Source organism: Saccopteryx leptura, chromosome 4, assembly GCF_036850995.1.
Source record: "Saccopteryx leptura isolate mSacLep1 chromosome 4, mSacLep1_pri_phased_curated, whole genome shotgun sequence".
Lineage (NCBI taxonomy): Eukaryota > Metazoa > Chordata > Mammalia > Chiroptera > Emballonuridae > Saccopteryx > Saccopteryx leptura.
In genome coordinates, this window is record NC_089506.1 from 12,830,921 (window position 1) to 12,846,351 (window position 15,431).

Consider the following 15,431-nt stretch of genomic DNA (forward strand, 5'->3'; position numbering starts at 1 on the left):
CACTCAAGGCCTATTCCTGGCGTTCCCACAGCTGGCACCGCCACAGGCAGCAGTCTGGGCCTCCCCCCCCCCCCCAGAAAGACACTTGCCCAGTGCAGAGCAGTTTTCTCTGGGCGTGAGCAGAAGCCCCGAAGCCTTTCCTGGGTGGTGACCAGGCCACATGGGGCAACACAGTCACCCAAAGATGCCACTCACTGTTCCTCCTCATTTTCTCAGGGTGACTCACCAAATTCTGCCAGCTCTAATTAGTGTTTGGAGAGAAGGGTAAGTAGAGGCCTGGTTATCTCAGGGTGCTGTGTCCCCAGAGGGCAGTGACTGGGGAGAGACAGCCGGGTCCCACATCTATCTGCAGATTGTGGGAACTCAAGCTCACCCTCGTGGGAGCGACCTCTTTGACGGGGATCATCGTGATTAGGGACACATACATCACCCCTGCAGGGGGCCCAGGGAGGGAGCTACTCTGACAGGACAGGGGGGCAGCAGAGGGCCCGGTTACAGAGCTGCCGGGTGAGGACGGAGCTGCAACCTGAACCCCAGCAGTGTGGGTCCCTGGACAGGAGCTGGTCCCCAGCACACAGGGCCTCAGCCCCCTAGCTCGCCACCTTCTCATCGCAGGTTCCCTGACCAGCACAGAGCAGGCTGGGGGCCGCCTCCCGGAGAAAGGGCCTTCTGTGTGTGGGTCTGATGCTGCCTGCCAGGTGCTGCATGGGCCAGTTGTAAAACAGCCCTGCTAAGGCCTAAGCACTTAACCCGCTGGGCCCAGGACATTCTTTATCTCACTTAGTTTCCTCTGAACTTCCGTGCGGTAGACACCAGCACGCCCACTTGACAGAAGAGAACACAGAGCGCGGGAGGATGAAAACTGACGGGTGTCGCCCAGCTGCTACAAGGACAAAGAGCAAGCACAAAGCGGTGACGGTGACGCTTGAGCACGTGCTCCGCCCCCTTCCCCTCCCCGCCCTCCGGCCCTGCTGTCTGGGTGTCACTTGCCTCCGAGTGTTTCCCGGGGGCTGGCCAAAGGCTCACGACAGGCCCTCGGTCCTTCACTTGCAACAGGTCATCCAGGCTGATGTACTTGTTCAGCTCAATCACTTTGTCCATCCAGAAGATGTCCGTCATGCCGTGATCCGAGAAGATGAGGACGTTGAGGTGGTCCTGCAGCCCCCGCTCCTGTGGGCGGAGAGGACGGGTGGTCACAGCGCGGAGGGGGCGGGGCGCTCTCGGAAACATGTCTTGTAAAGAGGTGTTTCAAATGACACGTTAAGGGACAAAGGACACGTAACCAACTCTGGATTACTCCATCATCTATTCCCTCACTTTGGTGGTGGGGGGAGGGAGGTCGTGGGCAGCCCGGTCCCCCCTCCCAATAGTCTGAAGACGACGCATGCGGCCTCTCGCCTCACAAGGTGCCCTGACTCTCTTCATCTTGGCTCTTTCAACTCACGTCCGTGGTAATACGAGAACTGCCACTCACACATTTCCCAGATGTGAAACATGAAGCCCAGGAGAGTTTTAAAAGAATAATACCTTGTTTAAAGTCACTCAGCCAGGACGCGGCAGAGTGAGGCACAGAGCCCAGGCCTGGCTCCCATGCCCGTCCGTGCCAAGCTGGCTGCCAGACTACTAGGCTCGGCACAGAACCAGGCCATGTCACCAGCGGAGCGGGCTAATGCCGCACGTCTGAGTCATTTCCTGCCCACTGGCCCGCTACAAAACAAGGGGCCTCTTGGTCCCTGAAGGGGCGTGTGTGACGGAAAGAGACCCATCACGGCCGGGGCTGGCCTTGTCAGCTGTCGGCAGACAAGAAGACTGACAGGGAGTGACCAGGGGGAAGGTTAGCTCAGGGGCCCTTGTGTTTGGTCACCTGGATCCACTGGGTCATGTACTTGAAGACAGTGTCCACAGCCTTCAGGGCGTCTCTCCTCTGCGGCGACGAGGGGCCGTAGTGGTGGCCTTCCACGTCGATGCGCTCGTAGTAGATGGCTGCCAGGTCGGCCCTGCCACTCCTGGAGGGGCGAGAGGGTCACCGCTGGGAGAGGCCGGCCACCTCTCCCCACGACCCCCCTGGGTCAGTCCTCTGTGCAGGCGCTGGCACCCGCCCGCCCCGCCCTGTGGGCCAGGCAGAGCTGGCTCCTGAAAACCAGCACGGGGACAGGGGGCCCCCATGGGTATTTGAAATGTTGGGGAGACCACTCTGTAAAGAACATGGTAGTCTAAGCGCTGTGCCGAACACCGGAAATTAATGCAGAATAATACGCAATGTAAAAAATAAATAAAACGACACAGAGCACAGGTTAAAAAAGAAACGAGCCCTGGCCGGTTGGCTCAGCGGTAGAGCGTCGGCCTAGCGTGCGGAGGACCCGGGTTCGATTCCCGGCCAGGGCACACAGGAGAAGCGCCCATTTGCTTCTCCACCCCTCCACCGCGCTTTCCCTCTCTGTCTCTCTCTTCCCCTCCCGCAGCCAAGGCTCCATTGGAGCAAAGATGGCCCGGGCGCTGGGGATGGCTCTGTGGCCTCTGCCCCAGGCGCTAGAGTGGCTCTGGTCGCAACATGGCGACGCCCAGGATGGGCAGAGCATCGCCCCCTGGTGGGCAGAGCGTCGCCGCCCCATGGTGGGCGTGCCGGGTGGATCCCGGTCGGGCGCATGCGGGAGTCTGTCTGACTGTCTCTCCCTGTTTCCAGCTTCAGAAAAATGAAAAAAAAAAAAAAAAATGAAAAAAAAAAAAGAAACGAAAGAGGCGGGATTGGCACCAAGACGCACCAGATCCTAGCACCTTGGTGACGGGAGTCGGGGAGCACGTTTATGCGACACCTCGACTCTGGGCTCGTGGAGCCTTGCTCATCACATCCCAGGGGTGGGAAGACGTGATGACAGGCAGGGGACGCTCGGATCGCTCCACCCTCACCATCTGCTGTCGCTGGGAGACCCAGAAAAACTAACAAACAATCATTTAAATAACAACAGTTTGATTATCACAGGACATTCTGGAAGCATCCACATATAAAACACCAGGCTGTGGGTGGGGGCCGCGGACTGGCCAGAACACGCCTCACTATGCGACCTTCTCAGAGGCAAACAGGTTAGTGTTCAGGCCTTGACGTCAGCAGACACCCCCGAGGCACATGGCGGGGTCAGCTCCCATGTGGATGTAGAATGCATTCTAGCAGTGACCACATTTCTACGGGTTCCAGGAATGCCTCGGTTCGGGGAAGACACCGCCTCTCAGCCAGAGGACGCAGGTAAAAGCTAAGCTATTGAACCCTCAACGTTGTGCTGGAATGACCAGGAACAACTGGTGATGTAAACTAGAGGAGGGAGGGGGTTTTACAGAGCCAGGGAGGGAAGAAAAACGTCTCCACAGAACGCTTTGCTCTGCAACTCCCCTGCCCAGCTCTGGATTGGCCCAGAATGGCTCCCCACAGCACCGGACAGACATGATCATGGTGATGACGGCGGTGTCGGTGGTAATAATAGTAACTGACCAACGCTGAAGCAATGGGAATTTTTTTCCTTTTTTTTTTTGGCTTGGATTTTACAAAGGTTAATATACCCTGGTGGGCTGCCTAATTTCTCTTGAATAGCTGTATTTTGTGCAGGCACGCGTGGACACACACAGGAGGTGGCACGGTCTCTCTCAGTGTGGCCTTCCCACACTTGGAACATGAAGAGTGAAAGAATGTGTATCCTCAGAGCCGGCTGTGCCCTGGGTCTGGCAATCCACAGGAGAGGCAGGAGAGAATGTGTATCCTCAGAGCCGGCCGCGCCCTGGGTCTGGCAATCCACAGGAGAGGCAGGAGAGCCTCACAGTAGTTCAGACGGCAGGGGTCACACGACCAGAGTTGAACATCCTGCCCATCCTCCAGGTCTTAGGGGAGAGGCTGCCTCCTCCAGGAAGCTGGCCCTGATGTCCAGGCTCAGCTGGGTGGCACTCCTGGGTGCTCCCACGGCACCCTGCAGTCATCCTTGGTTATGCCCATTACATCGTATTGACTGAAATTGCCCATTTATGTGTCCTTCCCACTCTCTACCTTGTGAAATTCTTTTACCCTAGGGGTGGTGATTTGTTCTCCTACCTCTAGCCTAGGAGTCAGCACACAGTAGGTGCTTTATAACTGTCAGTAGAACGTATAATAATAGTAAGTGCTCGGTGCATGACAGGGGCACCGGGTCAGGCACTCTGTTGGGGGCTTTCACGGACATTATCTTATGCAGTCCTCACAACAACCCAGTAAGGTAGGAATGTACTAAACAGACAGTTCACTCCAGCTGCCAGCATCGCACAGCTCGAGAGAGGTGAGGCCGGGACTCAGACCCAGGGGCAGAGGCGGATTTAACAGTGGGCATGCTGGGTGCACGCCCTTCCAGCTTCTGAAGGGCCCTGCAAAAGCCCAACTTGACACTTTTTTTTAAATCACACCACGTTTGGTTTCATATGTGCAATTTTAACATTAATAGTACATAACATTTTTTATTTATTTAAAAATATGGTTAACATGTATTTTTATTTTCCCTGTTTCTCTTTTTTTTTTTAAGGGGCCCAATATTTTTTTCTGCGCTCGGAGTCTCAACCAGAGTCTTAATCTGCCTCTGCCAGGAGGTACTGACTTCATCACCCTGAACACAATCACTGAAAACTGTGTGAGAAGTCAGCAGCCCACGGCACATCCTGCTTAACCCAACTGATCCCGTGGAAACGGTCCTCATTCTCTCTCTCTCTTTTTTTTTAAAGACTTTATTTAATCAATTTTCAAAGAGAGAGAGAAAGGGGGAGGAGTAGGAAGTATCAACTCCCACATATGCCTTGACTTGGCAAGCCCAGAGTTTCAAACCGGCGACCTCAGCACTCCAGGTCAACGAACGTTTTATCCACTGCGCCACCACAGGTGAGACGGTCCTCATTGTCTTTTAAGAATCCCGCTAACCCCAAGAAAGCTGCTGTGAGTCACACCAAAGGCAGCACCGTGAGACTGAGCCATTGCCACTTCTCCACGCAGAGGCTCACCTGCATGCCTCCAGAGTCCGGACCACGGTGTTCTACAGAAGAGCATGTGCAGATTTTGCCGATGAAGAAATGGACGAACAAGGACTCTCGGAGTTACTCAAGGCCTCACAGATCTCTGGGTCGTGGCTAACCGGGAATGCTAACCTGCCACCTCCAGGGTCATCAGAGCCCTTTACCAGCCTGGGTTTTTGAATGTTCACATCCCCTTCATTCACCACACTGTCCTTAGAGAAGGTTCTGGTATTGTAACTGTGCAGGAACTCCATTTCTTTAGCATGACCCTCTCTCCCTTTTGCAAAGGGAATCCACTCTCTTCTTTAATCATTAGGCTCTTAGGACATCAGGTGCTGGTTGGTATCACACTGTCATAAGAACAAAGCCTGAGGTCTGTCGACCACAGACATAGTTTTGCTCAAATGAAAGACAACATCTTGACTTCAGCTGTGTTTCAGCCCCAGGCTCATGAGAGTGGAACCGACCCTGTGGACCACAGCCTCACAAAACCAGACGGAACAACGCCATGGCTGACATCAGGACCGATACAATGGACAACTACTCCCTACCCAGGCCCCAACCAATCAACAGAGGCCAGAGCGCAGCTCCTTTAGCGGCCATGATTAATGATGTTTTCTCCTTTAGAACCCACGGCCTGGATGCTGTGGGGGAGCCAGGTCTTTGAGCACCAGCTTACCTGTGACTCCGGGTTTGCTGCCATTTCCTCAGCTAGTAAACCCTTACTTTCTTGGCTGTGAGCTCCAGTTGACATTTAGCCGGGCTTTGACGCGTGCAAGCAAATGGACCCATTTAGTTCAGTGACAATGTCTTTTCTTTCTTGCGGCTGTAGTTGCCAAGGAGCCCACCCTGTAACGATGCTGTGATGTTCCACAGCCTGCCTTCAGGTGTGCTTCGTTCACGGTTTCGAGGACACGTGGCTTTCAAGGTAAGTGAAATTGCTAGAGCAAATGGTCGTTTCTCTTTTTAGAACAAAACCAATCGGCCCTTCTTTACAAAGGCTGTGCCCATCGGCCTGCACAACGGGGGTTGGGTTAGGTTGTTATTTAGGTGATTCTCACAAAATATTATCATTCTTCAGACTCGCGAACATGTGAATGACCGATCCCCATGCCTTTGGCTCCTGGAGACAGCAGAGAAGGAAAGTCACTTCAAGGTCTGCAAGTGTGTCGGCACTGGGCGAATGTTCTTTCTGGATAAGGGCATTTTCACATATCCCTCAGTTTCTTTTTGAGGCCCAAGTTCATTACATTGATGGGCAATAGCACTTCCTCCACCTCTATGTTTGAACATATGGAAACTTTCAGAAAAGTCATAACCTCAAGCAAGCCTCAGCACGTAGTTGCTCTGTGCACTTGGATACATAGTATCCCAGATACACAATTCACACTTGGGTACATAGTATCCCAGACACACAATTCACACTTGGATACACAGTATCCCAGACACACAATTCACACTTGGATACATAGTATCCCAGATACACAATTCACGCTTGGATACATAGTATCCCAGATACACTATTCACGCTTGGATACATAGTATCCCAGATACACAATTCACACCAAGTCTCCTTTGTTTAGGCCGGCAGGCTCCCAGGGTGGGGCTTGTAGGTGGGGAATATTGCGCAAACAAGGTGACTGTTGCAGTCAAGTTCAATGAAATGCTGTGAAGTCATTTCATCTTAGACACCTCGTTTTACTGCCACAGCCACCGGGCTGGTTCTTTTTAGGATATTTGCCATACTCCCAAACCCCCATGTGATCAGAAAGCCAGAAACTCTCACAGATGTACCTGATGGCTCTGTGTCAGGAAACCGTCAACTCCAGATGCCGGCAGCACCGGAGTGGGGATGCTTGCGAGTCAAGGATTTATACATGTGCCTTTTGTGAAAGGCCGCGAGGCTGGAGTCTCTCCAATTCACTGGGGACATCGTCTTCAAGACCAGAGAGCGCTCGCCTGTTTGGGGTGTAGCTGACAAATTCTTGGTTGCCAGCTGTTCTCCACGTGGGTCTGGTCTCCATCACAGGTCAGCTCATTTGTAATGGAGTGGCGGGGTGCGGAGCGATGGGTGGAAATGTCTGCAGGTCTGTTACTGGCTATTTATAGCTTGAGGGCCCAGGAACTGTGCCAGAAGGACATGTGGTCATCGGCCCAGTTACCTGAGAGCCACACGGGGCCCCTCGTCCTGGGGTTGCTGGGGGCACTCAGGCCTCCTATCTCCTCAGGATTCTGTCCAGATTTCTTTTCAATGTTAAAAAGCTCCTAATGTCATGTCCATTTTCCTTACTGAAGTGGGTTGGAAAGGGAAAGAATTAGGGAGAAAGAAGTGGAGGCAATTTTAAAGGAATGGTTGAAGTTACTGTGAACAAAAACAGTCCAAAACTTAGAAATAAGTCCAATCCCCTTCTCCCCCCCCCAACCCCCCCCCCCCCACACACACACACACACACCTGCCTGTCTGTTCGGGGTGGGACAGGAATAGTGTCTAATAAGCTTGCTGACAGGTCACCAGACTTAAGTACCGATTAGAGCCCAGGCTCGGTCAACCTAGCCGTCAAACCTGTAGGAAACTGACAAGAAGAAATTCCTTCTGTCTGATAGAGACAGCCGTTCCAAGCTAGTGTTTGATCGTCCTCTGCGTTACTAAGCACTTCTGCGTCTAACGACAATCGTGCCATCATTCTCTATCATCCTTTTCTTTCGTCTGTGTGCCTTTTACACTCTTTTTAATGAGCCTTGTCACACCTTGGTGACCTCAGAAATAAATTCATGCGAACTGCCGCCTAATTCCCGTCTGCTTATGTAGCGAGCCCAGGCCAAAGTTCTCATGATAAAAACTATACTTTGACAGGGCATCAGAACTAAACGAATCTGGGTTCAAATTCTGGCTTCTCTTCTTGCTCACCTGGAGGCCTCTAAGTATCTCTAAGCCGCGACTTCCTACCTGGAAAACCTTCTCAAAGTACGATGCAAGGGTGTTGGATGAGCTGGAGTTCGCAAAGTGCTCGACAGACAGTGAAAGGGGGGCAGAGGGAATGAACACCCCCATTTCTCTGTTCCACACAGGCATGCTTAGACAGCCTCGCCCTGTGTGCCCAGCGGGGAGGAGACACCAGTCTGGGCCAGCCTGTGCTCTCGCCCGTCTTCTTCAGAGTCACAGGGAGGAGGGACAGAGGCCAGGACATCGAGCTGCTGCCCCAGCCTGGAGTGTGACAGAGGGTGGCACCTGCGTCCACTGCTCCCCCAGACCATTGCTACTTGACCAACCTCGTGAGAGGCCACCTCCGTTGGTCTGCCCAGCCTGGACATGGCCGCCCGGCCCCCGCAGGCACCCGGGGCTGTGTCTGCCATCGCTCCCCGTGGCCGCTGCCCGGGCACCCCCACGTCAGCTACCCAGGCTTATCGGGCTCCAGCCTCACGCCCTTCTTCTGCCCGCTGACATGAACAGCCTGCAAGCAGAACTTCCGGGAGGATGGGCCCAGCGATGTGGGTCTCAAACTGCCTTCTTTTTCTGACAGGCCAGGTGGCCGAGTGGGCGGGTGCTGCCTGGGTGTCCCCTCGAGCGGTGGCCGGGCACACAGAGTACCAGTGACGGGAGCCACATGCCCCTGAGCACACGGAGTGCCGAGGCCACCACCCCACCTCCACCCTGCAGAAGCCCCGGGCACAGCATGGCCCAAAGAGGAGGATTGCGAAGAAGCAACCCTGCCACCTGATTCCTCCTGGGGCACCTTGCAGGCGTGGGTACAGACGGGGCGATGGCGGCGTTGACTCCGAAGCAGTTTCCAGCTACTTCATGCTCAGGAGGGTCCCCCCCAAGACTAGGTCCGGAGCCCCGTGGAAAGGACTCCACCTACTAGCTGTGTGAGACCCGAAACAGGTGTTGACTTGCCAGAGAGTCAGCGGGCCCATTTGGAAGGGGCAGGGGCAGGGAAGAACTCCTATGCAGTGCCTGATGTAGAGCAAACTGCATCAACAGCAATAAAGCCAACGACACCATTCTAGCAGGTGGCTATTAGAAACGCTGGTTCTCCTCCCCTTCTCCTTTCCTCCACGGGGACGCTGCCCAGGTGCGGAGGTAGCTCCTGACAGGGCTGTGACCTGGGTCAGGAGAGCCCTGACCCGCTGAGCACTGGCGGCAGTGCCCAGGTCTGACGTGGAGGCCGCGGCCTTTCTGCACGGACACGTGCAGTTCTGGGCTGATGTGGACCCTTTGCTGACATGCTGCCCCTGGGCAGGCCTCCCTGTTCAAGACCTTACCTGTCTCTCCTGCCTCTGTCACAGCCTATCTGCCCTGTGCCTGTTTCCTCTGCTCCTCAGACTAACAGCAGAGTGGACAAAGACACTCGTATAAGCAGCGCTGACCGGGAGAAGGGTGGGTGTTTGCGGGTGCTTGCGTGCACATGCATGTTTGCGTACTCATGTGGAAGAGCTCTAAACGCCCTTCCTATCACAGCGAGGAGTTTGGGATAGGGCTGAAAGAAACCAAGAGGTGAGTAGGGAGTTCTAGACATGCTCCTTCATTTGGGGCCGATGCCTGAATTTTGGCTAAATACACATACCAGGAGAATTAGGGATTCCTTTGAGTGACATTCTTGCATGAACAAGCTGTGAAGTGGCTTGTTTTTTTGTTTGTTTGTTTGTTTGTTTTTTGTATTTTTCTGAAGTTGGAAATGGGGAGACAGTCAGACAGACTCCCGCATGCACCTGACCAGGATCCACCCGGCATGCCCACCAGGGGGCGATGCTCTGCCCATCTGGGGCGTCGCTCTGTTGCATCCAGGGCTATTCTAGCGCCTGAAGCAGAGGCCATGGAGCCGTCCTCAGTGCCTGAGCCAACTTTGCTCCAGTGGAGCCTTGGCTGCAGGAGGAGAAGAGAGAGACAGAGGAAAGAGAGGGGTGGAGAAGCAGATGGGCGCTTTTCCTGTGTGCCCTGGCCAGGAATCGAACCTGGGACTCCTGCATGCCAGGCTGACGCTCTACCACTGAGCCAACCGGCCAGGGCTGTGAAGTGGTTTTGATTATTCTAGACGGTTCTAGACTGGGCCCGTGTTGGCTCACGGCTGTCGATCCTTCATTCTGCCTTGTGAGAAGGAAGTGAGACATATTCTAACAGTGCACAGGCTTGTAGAGAAAGCTGCCTGAATCACTTGACTGTCTTCCAAGGGCAGTAAGTATCATCTGGCTGATTTTCCCCCTATTTTTTTTTCTCTCTCTCTCAACTGAAGCCCTGACTAGTCTTAGAGATAGTAGATCTCCACCCCGTCACTATGCAAAGGGGCTGTTCCTGGTGGCCCTGTTAGACTCTGCAGGATGAAGAGTCCACAGGACAAGTGCCCCGGCCTGGGTCCATCCTGCCTGGACTTCACTGCCCAGCTCCTGGGCGTCATTCACGTGGGGGACTGTGTGGGTGCCGTCCCCTGGGGCCCGTGACCATCTCTGTACATGACCGCAAAGCTGGGCGAGGTGTTAGCACCGGCACGCAGCACGTCGAGGCCTAGCTTGGGGCCGCTTTCCGGGGCCTCCAGTTCCTTGTAGTTTTTTCTCTCTCTGGAGGGGCCCAGTACCTTTCTAAACACACACACACACACTCACTCACTCACTCACTACCATCACCACCACCACCACCAACGAAAACCCCGTCCTCCCCGTTTCTAAACGCCGCGCCCCAGGGAAGGGGCTGCTTCTCTGCCGTTCCATCGCGACGCGGTTCAGCTCGAAAGCAGAAAGAACAATTCCCTAGAAACAGGAGCAGAAGCGGAAAGTCCTCTGGGAAACAGAGCCCTGTCCCTCCAGCATCCTGGGGTGTCTCAGGACAGGGACGCCGGCCTGGACCAGCCAGCGTGCGGTCGGGTGGCGCTGACCCGGGCTTCTCACAGCCGTGTCCCCGGGGGGTCCATTCCGGTCTCGAGACAAGAGAGATGCGGAAACAGTCACACTGCCAAGCAGAGTGTTGTGTTATTTGAAGGTGTTTGTATGACAACCACGTTACAAGTTTTCATATTTGGCAAGGCAGGAGGCTGTCGGGATGGGCAGCATTTGTATGTGTTGAAAACGGCCTCATGTAGACGTAGAAAGTTCCAGCTCAGCTCATCCGCGGCGCCCGCCGCGCCGTTCTGCTTTGTTTGCACAAGCTGGGCTGCAGCCCCACATCCCGGTTCAGCGTGGGTGTGGCGTTCAGCCCTTGCGGGCAAGAGTGAGCGAGCAGAGTAGGTCGGAGGCAGCATCACGTAACGCACCGGAGTTGCAAGCCACGTGGTGCAGAGCAGCTAGTTACTGGTTACTTCCTCCAGCCCCTGTCCCTTCCCTCCACCCCCCCAATATCCTAAAATTTTCATTTGTTCCCTCTCAGTGTTTCAGTTTCTCTAACCTATTTTCTCTCCAACCTGTCAATCAGAACCTGAACCTTCATGTGTCCAGAGGACCGTCTTGACAGGTATCACAGAACTGGAACGTTCTAAGAGGCAGCGAAGGCCAGGCCGACGTGTGCTGCTTTCACAGCTCTGTGGGGGTGACCGCTGCTCCCCACAGTGGCTGGGATGGTGGTGGCACGAGCGGATACATAATTGGTCTACTCACTCTGAGGCAACCTTCCCTACAGGTCAGTGCATGTGGTCAGTGCTAGCGATCTGGACACCACGCCTCCGGTTTGAGGCTCTCAGGATCTGCCCAGCTGGAAGCTGAAGGCCCTTCCATGGTCTCCGCACTGATTACTATGGCTCTTCTGCCCTGGCCCTATCCAGAAGACCCACTCAGTAACCCAGGTGACCCCATGTCCAGCCTTGGAAACATAAGCGCCCCAACATCCTCAGCCTCTTGGTCGCTGATTTTTCAGGTAGACCCCCCACCTGGTTACCCATTTTGATATCTACATCCAGTGGTTTCAGAGACGGACTCGAGGCTTTCCCCGACAGACTCTTGTGTGTTATTCAGGACAACACTGCTTATTATGGCATTTTCCAAACTGTGTGCTATGGTTTCATGTGGGAGAGAAAAACAAAGTTCTCTGTTCTAATATGCTAATTGATTTGTACATTTCTGGGAAGAGAACAGAGTCAGCTGTTCCTCTAAACCTCTTTCACTGCAGATCCTCCCTTTTTGTCAAGTGCTTATTAATATCTTCGGAGATACAAGCATGTACCGAATCACCACCTCTCTTCTTCATTCACATTAGCCTTCGCTACTGGTCCTGGAAGCAAGGAAGAACAGTGGTATGGTCAGAACCGGGACACTTACTTGAAGGAGTCAAGAGCGTCACTGACTGCATTGGCGAAATTGATGTCCGTCGGGACGTTTTTGTATTCTAGGCAGTAAGTGGGCCTGACACCAAGAATCTCGACCTCACAGCCTAGGAAGGAAAAAGATGGTTAAGTGGTTAACTTCTTCAACAGTCGAGGTAAGGTGATGAGCCTGTTTCTGGAAGGCAGCGCCATTAGTCAAAATAAAATGTTCATGACATCAAAAGAACTTGCTGCTGCTAGGTGGGATAGTTAACCCTTAATTTTGTTTAACTGGAGCAGAGGTTCTCAAATGTCATTCCTCTGTAACACTGGTGTCCCCTGACAGGGACTAGCAAAAAGTAGTTAATAATAGTCTTTCTCAATTCCCAAATTTGAAACAAAAAATTAATTAGTACACAGAAATGTCTCAATTCACACATTTTTTTTTCCTGTAGGTTTTTCATAATCACTAAATCTTCTATTGTACCTTTGCCTGTTTTACAGGGACAGAGAGTCAGAGAGAGGGATAGATAGGGACAGACAGACAGGAACAGAGAGAGATGAGAAGCATCAATCATCAGTTTTTCATTGCGACACCTTAGTTGTTTATTGATTGCTTTCTTATATGTGCCTTGACCGTGGGCCTTCAGCAGACCGAGTAACCCCTTGCTTGAGCCAGCGACCTTGGGCTCAAGCTGGTGAGCTTTTTGCTCAAGTCAGATGAGCCCGCGCTCAAGCTGGCGACCTCAGGGTCTTGAACCTGGGTCTTCCGCATCCCAGTCCGACGCTCTGTCCACTGCGCCACCACCTGGTCAGGCTTTGCCTGTTTTACAATGAAGAATTAAGTAGTATCTGATTAATCCAGGAATAATAAAAATAAGTATTTCACTAGTCTAACTGGATTTAGAGTTAGATCCAGATCACTGAGCATAAGCAAGGACTCTTCCAACATGAAATAAAAGAATACAAGGCATTCAGATGTGAACAGTTGTTACGGCCTCACCTTCTCTGCCCCAGTTACCTGAGAAGTAGAAGCAGTTGCCCTGAGGAGGAAACACCCAACTTATCAGAATATAAGGCAGGGGAGGGATGAGTCAGTTTCAGTTTGAGTGAGTTGGGTACATTTATCGGGCGCCTACTATGAACAGAAATTTATTAGTCAAGGTCTTCAACCTGGAGCACGCCAGAGAGGAGTCCAGAGGAAGGAGACATACAGGAAAACATTGCACTTTGTGAAGTCTAAGTGAAGGGCACACTTACTGGGAGACTTGGATGAGAAACACTTCCTCCTGGAAGCCTTCCTTGAATGCCCATGTTGAGCTCAGTCTTACAGACTGCATCTAGCCAATGCATTGGGGGGGGGGGTGGAGATGGGAAGGAAAGGGACGTCCCAAGCAAAGAGAGCAGCAGAAGCAAAAGTTCAAAGTTAGAAACAAGAAAGTGTGTGTGGAGCACTGTCAGCACAGCTCAGTCCCAGACGAGGGGTGTCAGGAGACCAGGTGGTGAGCTTCCTTGTAGCCCATGGAAAATGATCTCCAAGGTAGAAGTGAGTAAGAGTGGGACAAGCTGGGAATGTGGGAGAAAGGAGGGTCTCTGTCAAGAAACACATTAACCCCACTCCTGGGCACATCTGGCTACAGCTGGTGGCCATCTGGTCTACCCTTGGTTACAGCTGATTTATGAAGGTGGGGCAGCCCCCAAGAAGAATTCCTTATCCAGCCTGGGTCTCCATGGAGACCCCATCTCTCTCTGCCTGATACCTTGGGTTCAGGGAGAGCGAGCCTATCTAAGAGGATGAAGAGAGACCTCGAAGGCAGGAAGCTGCCTTTCCAAATCTTGTTTGTTGAGTAGGATAAACAGGTTAGAATCCCCAAGAGCAAATCCTGCCCATGGGTTCTTGGAAAATATTCATCATTGGAAGACATGCCCGTTTGATTTTGACCAGTTACAGCACATAAGATACCCGTGTTTTATTGGTTGAAGGTTGTTTGTGAATGTTTATTGTTCTCTCAAAGTTATTTATTCAGCCAAGGATGAGGGGGCCCACACTTTGCATCTGCTCTGTGCTCAGTGTCAGCAATCCAATGCGAACAAGACACCGCCCATCCTTCAAAAGATTAACAGCCTTACACAGCCTGCCAGGTTCTGCTTGGAGAACATCTGACATCAAGTTATGTGAGCTTGTAAGTCCTGGAATTTTGACCATGATTTTGCAGATAAAAAAACCCCCAAAAGACACAACTGTACAATTTTGTGTTTGTACATTAATATCAAACCGTAGGTGTTTCTGTATAATAATTATGTTTGTTAATATTATCAATCATACATTCTTTTAATGCTTTACTGGATTAAAATAAATCTGGATTTAATATTGGCATAGTAACAAAGTCGACCCGAGAAATTTATAACTGTTTCAGGTTAAAGGATGACATAAAAATGTTTAGTGATTAACTATACATAGAATTGTTTAGTTGATAGAGTCGAGTTAGAGACGATGTGTGGCAAAGCAGATCTGTTATGACGCTGTGATGGAATTTTTTGGTTTTAGAAGTGACAATAAACTTTAACTTAATTAAGAACTGTGGTAGCATCCCACCAAAGGCCACGGGCAGGACAGGGGAACGGAGGTAAATCGCCCCGTCTTTCGCTGAGTGCAAGGCCACAGCTCCCCGAAGGCTAGGGAAGAAGATCGGGGGAGAGGGAGACCTTTCAAGTTGCAGAAAGTTGGGGGGAAATGCTGGAGAGAAAAACAACTCCTCAGTGATCAAAAAAGTTGGCAGCATCAACTTCCCGTGTAAGAAATAGAGTTAGTTATCTAGTGGACAAATTCCAAGAGCTGCTAAAGGGATAATCCTTATCTCCCCTCATGGCATTTGAAGCTAGTGGCAAAATGAATCTAGCTAAGGCTTCAGAAAAGCCCAGACCCAGCTCAACTACAGATTAGATTGATTTAGGCTCCACCCAGAAGTCTGACTGAGGAAGGAGCATGAACTTTTCTGGGGGGAAATATCATTTGCTATACTCGCTACTATTATTCATTGGTTAGTGTTTACATGCTGTATCTTTTATTATCTTAATTCTTTCTTTCTTTCTTTCTTTCTTTCTTTCTTTCATTCTTTCTTTCTTTCTTTCTTTCTTTCTTTATTTATTTTTATAGAGACAGAGATAGTCAGAGAGAGGGATAGATAGGAA

At 51.9% G+C, this 15,431-nt stretch overlaps 1 protein-coding gene across 1 annotated transcript in view; it reads right to left on the reverse strand.

Annotated features, from left to right (window-relative positions):
* The window catches only part of ENPP6 (ectonucleotide pyrophosphatase/phosphodiesterase 6), a 94,728-nt gene that overhangs the window by 23,573 nt on the left and 55,724 nt on the right, over positions 1-15,431 (reverse strand). Inside the window, exons 3-5 of the mRNA XM_066380155.1 lie at positions 12,256-12,367; positions 1,865-2,006; positions 991-1,170 (exon numbers count right to left, since the gene is read on the reverse strand). Coding sequence (XP_066236252.1) covers positions 991-1,170; positions 1,865-2,006; positions 12,256-12,367 — 434 coding nt within the window. The remainder of the gene's footprint in view (positions 1-990; positions 1,171-1,864; positions 2,007-12,255; positions 12,368-15,431) is intronic.